The sequence below is a fragment of the Argentina silus genome, assembly GCF_951799395.1.
Source record: "Argentina silus genome assembly, chromosome: 16".
Classification (NCBI taxonomy): Eukaryota; Metazoa; Chordata; class Actinopteri; order Argentiniformes; family Argentinidae; genus Argentina; species Argentina silus.
This window is the reverse complement of record NC_139670.1, coordinates 15,712,145-15,719,644: the sequence shown is the minus strand read 5'-3', so window position 1 is coordinate 15,719,644 and position 7,500 is coordinate 15,712,145. Positions and strand designations below refer to the sequence as shown.

Genomic DNA, 7,500 nt, shown 5'->3' with positions numbered 1-7,500 from the left:
CGATGAAAACATTGGTAGTTACACGTTACCAATCAGGCTCTTAATTTTCACATCAGTTGTTGTTTTAACACTTCACAGGCCATGTGTGAATCACAATAAGTCAAGTCTGTCAGGGTATATTCTTTTAAAGTGTTTGTGCCTGAATGCTAATTACTGTGCTCATTAGTGTTAATTGCGATGGAAATAAAGACAAGAATAACAAGGAGATAGAGAAACAAAAATATTCTTGAATATGATTTGGAGGCAGGTGATACAAGCCGACCTGTTACGGCAGGGTTTCACAGTCAAACACAGGTGACAAAGGTCTACAGTATGTGACTAAAAAACGGTATCAACATTTTTATTTTACAGATTCCCCTCCAATTTGCATTTATCCACGACTTTACCTCAGGTGTGCTAAAGCTTTTAATTCCAAAACATGACCTCCCGGTCCTCACCCTCTTAATGACTCTGCCTCCATCTCTGTAGACTCCACTTCCTGCAGGTGCCTGTAGGCATGGTCAACAACCAAAGTTCCTCTAATGAGATTCTGTCTTCCCCGAGAGATGGGGGGAGTCCTGAAGTGATGGGCATCCTTGTGTCTCTGGGCGGGATTGGGGGACAGGGAGCTACTCCTGAGACCAGCCATGACAAAAAACATGCAAGATAGAAAAACATTGGTTGAAGGTTAGACAGGGTTATGGAAGGACTCAGGTACATTCTGTGCAACAATGTGGCTCTGAAGGCTCTTTGACTTGGTTTGAGAGGAGAGTCTAAAAGAAATCGATGAAGAAAAGGACTTGTAAGCCAGAGTTGTAAACTGGAATTGTAAAAGGGACAAAGTGCATCCACAGAGGATAGAAGACTAGAGTGGCTTCAAACAGTAAAACATCAATTACTGTATAAAAGGTTAAACTCTGTTAGGGTTTAATTCCTTCCCATCTTAAATGAAGTAAAACACTAAACATGTCTGGGAGGGATTTGAAATACATATTACCTACTTTTTTTAGGTACACCTGTTCAACTGCTCGGTAACGCAAATATCTAATCAGCCAATCACATGGCAGCAACTCAATGCATTTAGGCATGTAGACATGGTCAAGACGACCTGCTGAAGTTCAAACCGAGCATCAGAATGGGGAAGAAAGGTGATTTAACATGGCATGGTTATTGGTGCCAGACGGGCTGGTCTGAGTATTTCAGAAACTGCGGATCTACTGGGATTTTCATGCACAACCATCTCTAGGGTTCACAGAGAATGGTCTGAAAAAGAGAAAATATCCAGTGAGCGGCAGTTATCTGGGCGAAAATGCCTTGTGGATGCCAGAGGTCAGAGGAGAATGGCCAGACTGGTTCGAGATGAAAGAAAGGCAACAGTAACTCAAATGACCACTCGCTACAACCAAGGTATGCAGAAGACCATCTCTGAACACACAACACGTCGAACCTTGAAGCAAATGGGCTACAAAAAGGGGTCCAACCCAGTACTAGCAAGGTGTACATAATAAAGTGGCCGGTGAGTGTACATGTGAACTAAACATCTACTGTATTTCAAGTGCAATCTTATCTAAGACAAGAACATTAATGTTCAATCTGTTGGGAGGCAATCAGTGTGATTTCCATGTTAGCAGCTGACTCAGTGAAACAGTAAATCACATGCAAAACACCAGATTCTGGTCAACTTCAGAGATGCAGATATAGGAGCTTTGTTCCTGGCACTGGATCCCAGATGCATATTAACATGTTTATTACCAATTACAATCACCATAAATCTTTCTTAACATTCCATAAAAGTGCTGTTTATTTTTTGACACTAACATATTGTGCCATATTGCGGGATGATTACATTTCTTACTTGGTTGCGTCCACCACTGTGGGCAGAAACTAGTCCGTTAGAACATGAAAGGAGACAAGAAGATGTTGTCATATGGTTACCTGAAGCGTTTCCCTTTGGCCAGTGCTCTGTTGAGTATGGGCGGGGCTGCTGTGGCTGGCCCAGATGCTGGACTGCCCCCTTGAGGAGGGGAGGACCCATGAGGTTTGCAGCACTGCAGCAGATGAAAACAGGGCAAAAACAGGAAATGTTGAGGGATAAGTGTACGGCACAGGCATACACATAGGACAAAACACATTTCCCCTCTCTCTCTCTCACACACACACACACACACACACACACACACACACACACACACACACACACACACACACAGCCTATTGCAGGGTACCATAGAAAACAGGGATAAAGACTCAAAAGCAGCACTCGTCCTCTCCCGAGTGCAGGGTGGAGATGTTCTTTTATGTGATGTATGTCCTCCCTCTCAGCCCGAGCCGAGGACCTTTCATTACACTTTACATTTCAAATGCAGATTAGAAGAGGCTGCCGTCTGATTACACTCCCTGTTGGCCCCTCGTAGCACTTCTACCGGCGTCAGGAACTAATCCTACCACACGGTTCCATAAATGGATTCCTGACGAATTTCCCCTCCATTTTTCTTCACCCTGTTATCAGAATTAAAACCATTATCTTACAACAAGCTGTGGACTCGGAGCACACATGGCGCAGAGAGAGTTTCCGGAATGCTCCTAAAGCCTCCTAAGTCATCAGATAATGCTGTTATGCCAGTTAGTGAAGTTCCCTGTGCTTTGCTTCCTTTCTCCCTCCTCCTCCTCCTCCTCCTCCTCCACCTCCTCCTCCTCCACCTCCTCCTCCTCCTCCTCCTCCTTGTCTCTGTCCTACGGTACATCATTAAAGCGATTGAATGTGACTCTGACACAGTTCGGGGGCTCTCATAGCTGATAAGCCGCTTCTCTTCTCTGCACATCCTCGACCCCCGCGGGGACCCCTTACCGCTGTTCGCTGGTCGCGCAGAAAAATTGGATCATTTTGGCCACCCTCTCTCTCACACACACACACACACTGGGCCGGGGGAACAGACACCAGAGGGAGGGGGGGCTGGGGGGAATAGGGGAGATGACGTCTCCTCGCTTTTGAGCACGATATGTCGGGAACTTTCTCAGAGCAACATCTTTGTCTGGGCAGACTAATTGGCTCACTGCAGGTGCTAGGCCTAGACTTTTTTGCCTCATACCAACTGTTTCCATTACACTTTCATATCAGTCTTATCTTGTTCCACATAAGATGTGCATAATGCACATCTTTTCATACACAAAATATGAGCTTATTTATTGAAGAAGGAGAAAGCGCAAGAGCAAGATTTAGCTTTAGTCTGTCCATCTACGCCAGGAACAGAATGAGGGATGATATTAAAAACACACGGGTTTGACACATTTCCTCATTCCATTCCATGCATTACAATTGTAACTCCACCAGCTTCCACTGATATATACTGTAAATATTGTATATTTCATCATTTTAAATCACAATCTTGCAGACTGTACCTCTAACTTAGTTATGGTAACAAGAGTTGGTTTTAGTGAAAACCTGCATCCCATTCTTCAAGACACGAGAACCCCTGGGTTATAGGATAGGAAATACAAAAGCAGGCCTTGCCTGCCGGCAACTGCATCTTACCTGTTGAAGCTGTAGGCCACTTTGAGGCCTGGGGCTGGATTTAGACATGAGACCAGAGGCGTTGATGCTGCAGTCCCTCAAGTTACGGCTGTCTGAAAGGTGTGACCGGAGCTTTTCCCTGTGTTTCCTGCAGGGGGCGAAAGATGAGGCGATACCTACGCTTTAGCAAGACTCCGCAGGGCTCACCTTAAAGGTACATTAGTTTCTAATTGCCAACCTCAACTTTTGGCTCATATTTTCATATGAAATTAAAAAAGAATAGAGAACACACATCGAAGTCGAGGTGCTGACTAATGGAAATGAACTCAATACTTGATCTTCTCTCATTTGTGCCCTCCAATGAGATCCAATTACAGGGACCTTATGCCATTGCGGACATCTTATGAGTGACTGTCCCTCTACACTTTCTTGATCCGTAAATATATTGCTCTTGGAGAGAGAGCGTTCTGCTCTTCTATACTGCTCTAGGGTATTTGAGATACATTTGCATTCGCTGTTCAAGATCCTGTAGCCATGATAATTCAACTCTTTGTACAAAGAGTGCAATCACAATGGGGGGTTATCACTTTTATCGAACATTTTCATGCCTTGGGTGTGTAAGGTAGTCAATTAAAATGACAATAGCACAGCAGCGTCCTAATCCTCTACTGACAGGCTACAGGGTGTACAGACATTCCAGACCTGTAATAACACACACACACATGCACGCACGCACGCACGCACGCACGCACGCACGCACGCACACAAAACACACACACACACACACACTCACTAAAACACCAGGTTAGATTCATCCTGAATGCCTGAAAGGACATTCTCAATGACGTTTGATGTTGCTATGTATGTAAGTGGTAATCCTGTGGTAGCTTCCAGACAAATGCTTTAACATTTACCAGGTAATGGCAGGAAGCTAGAATACTGAAAGGAAAAAGGTGCTCCAAGAGGCAACACAAGTAAAAATGGGAAAGCAACCACCTTTCAAAGTGAACATTTAAATCGATGTGATGTAGCGTAAAACTTCCATTAGTTGCTCCTGCGTTTATTTACTTTGCAGACTGAAAATGCACCGGTGTCAGCTGGAGACCAGCCTAGAGGTGGGAGGCTGGCATTTATACTGTGCTTGGAGCTGACAGCAGTAGACAGACACCTTTTATGTGTTATGATGACAAAGGACAGCCATCTTAGGGGCTTCACACACCACGGGGTCGACCCTAACCATACTGTGCTGTCTCAGATATTTTCCTTTCACATTGCCCTTTTCAGCCATTTTTCAGCAACTGTGGTGGACGGGTAACCAGGCCAGCCCAGTACAACTCAGCTCGATGAGTCTCTTGTTGGGAGTGTTGGTTTGAGCGTTGTTGAGAATGATGCGTTCATAAACAAAGTGTTATGTTCATTAAATCGCTCTATTGTCAGCTCAAACATCTTAGTGTTATAAGACATGACAAGGCAAAGTGTTGATAAGGGATAAGAAAATGAAGAACACACTCAGTATAAGGTGAGGCCTTGCTAACTGACAGAGAAAACTAACTAAACTTGAAGAAGAAAGTTGCACAGCCTTCTTTTCATGCGCTGTGTGATTTATTCATTAACACCAACATTTTGGCTGTGATGTGGGGGGGGGGGAGATGTTTCTGCCACTTTGGCAATGACAGTAGAGTAGCTGCAACTCACGCTGTGAGCTGACTCACGAGCGGACTGCTGTATGGATAACAGACCTTGGTTTTTCTCTCCAACAAGGGCAAGGTCATGGAGGCTTTTGATAGAACTCTGCAGTAGAGGGCAGGAATTTGTGCACATTGTGTGCACGCTGAAATGACTCACTGTGTATTAATACCCGTCATTTAGTTGTGACTTATGAATATTTGCTACAAGCAGATGCACTACACTTGTTGGAGACTCAGTTGGAGACATTAGATGGTTTAATATGTTCTACTATGCTACAGTATGCATCAGTTTACAGAACCTAATAAAGAAAGATATATATATATATTTTTCTTCTTCCATTGTTATCTTTGAACATGAGTCCATTACTTGAATTAAATGTTAATTCTGACTGACTACTTATTGGATTGCATGTTGATTAATACTTTCAATTTGTATTATTTTATTATTATTATTATTATTATTATTGTTATTATTAGTATTAGTATTATCATGATTATTATTATTGATATTATTATTATTATTATTATTATTATTATTATTATTATTAATAATAATAATAATAATAATAATAATAATAATAATAATAATGATAATGATATTTTACACTTTGCACTAAATGTTCACTTCTCCTTTTTTATATAAGAAAACCTCCTGACCCTAGTTATTATAGTCCATCATCAATAAATTGGGGTCTGCCTCCACCCCTATGGATTAAAATTATTTCACAGCGAAGTATTTCTATTGATATCTGAGCTGCACCTACAGCACGCCTTCATGTACAGTAAGTATACAGTATACAGTGGTCTTATCAGGTTAAAACAGAGTAGTTTACTCTGTGAACACGGCCGGAGACAAAGGGAATCATGTCAGTGTAAACGCTGTAACGCTAACACTAACGTTAGTGTTGTGTGACAGGCAGGTAAACCTTATTCAATAAAGACAAATAAACGCTACTGTTCACGTCTTGGTACATCCCTGATGCTTACGCTGACTCATGACTTATCTCTTACGGTCTAGAGGCATGTGAACATTCAGTTGGTGTCTCTGCTTTTGCTCGGGGGGCGCCTCCATACAGGCATCACTCACTTGTTACGGCGGTAGAGAGCCATGCACGCCAGTCCGAGCAGACAGATCCCCGAGGCGATGCTGAAGATGGACAGCACCTGTCTCTGGTAGGTCTCTCGACTCTCTGTGGGGGCAGAGGAGAACCGAGTTTAGCTCCAATTATAAACAGGTCAATTATAGATTCGCTTTCAGTCTCTCCATTCTCACACAGCGAATAGAGGGATACGACGATATGGGAAAATACAGTGATAATGAATCAACTTCTGGAGTCACCTCAACAGTATCTTTGATGGACATCATTTTAATGTGTGATGTGTGCCTGCCTACATGCATTAGTGACAGTGTGTGGGAAGCTACTCTGAACATTTTAACTAGATTACCAATTACTTTACAAGGAAAGAAGTTGAACTACAACAAAGCGAAATATAGAGAGAATATACTTTGTCAAACTAAAGCTTCTTTGGAAAAGTAGTTTACTACATCAATAGAATGTATTATCCAACACAGACAGTCAGTTACTGAAAGATGACCAGTCCATGTGACAGAAAGTGTGTGACTGAAATCACTGGGAGAGAACAAATTGTGAGGTGGAGCAAAGTGGGGAGACCAGAGGCAATACGAGAAGAAATAGAATAGAAATTGAAGTTCAAGGGCTGGAATAATAGTTACATTCCACAGTTTTTTTGTTTTCTTTTGGAAAAATGTGGTGAGTAGTGACAGTAGCTTAGAACACCGCTACATGGAAAAAAACAGGAAAAAACGACTAGGATTTGAATTTAGTTTAACTACCACCAAGCTACTGCAAAATGCAGTTAAACTGATAGTTGAACTACACGTAGTGGAACTACCCCTCAACACCTTGCAAAAAAAACAAAAACAAGTGTGTATTCATGTATCCCACATCTGAATTTGTTGTGACAATAATTTAATGTCTAATCTAACTTATTTTTGGTACAAAATCAATAATAATGGTGATAAAATAACAAAATGCTGCACTGCACCAAATATCGAATGATTTTGCAGTATATATTTGGGCAACACTTACATGACATAGGCAATAGTCAAGGGTAGGTAAAAGGGAATAAGTACTATGTACCCAATGTGTAAGCAAAAGCTACATACAGTAGTACCACTGCAGATTCTGCTCTTCAAGACAATGAAGGGACATGAGCACCAAAGTAGTAAGCGTATTACTTTATGCACTAGCTAGCTTGTTACATAGGCGATTACCTACAGTAGGTTTTCCACAGTTGATG

The 7,500-nt window shown here is 42.1% G+C and overlaps 1 protein-coding gene across 1 annotated transcript in view; it reads right to left on the bottom strand.

The window, feature by feature from the left end:
• The window catches only part of nrg3b (neuregulin 3b), a gene marked incomplete at both ends in the record, with an annotated part of 135,101 nt that overhangs the window by 4,160 nt on the left and 123,441 nt on the right, over positions 1 to 7,500 (bottom strand). Inside the window, 4 exons of the mRNA XM_083688214.1 lie at positions 438 to 614; positions 1,915 to 2,027; positions 3,512 to 3,638; positions 6,266 to 6,368. Of these exons, the coding sequence (XP_083544340.1) occupies positions 438 to 614; positions 1,915 to 2,027; positions 3,512 to 3,638; positions 6,266 to 6,368 (520 nt within the window). The remainder of the gene's footprint in view (positions 1 to 437; positions 615 to 1,914; positions 2,028 to 3,511; positions 3,639 to 6,265; positions 6,369 to 7,500) is intronic.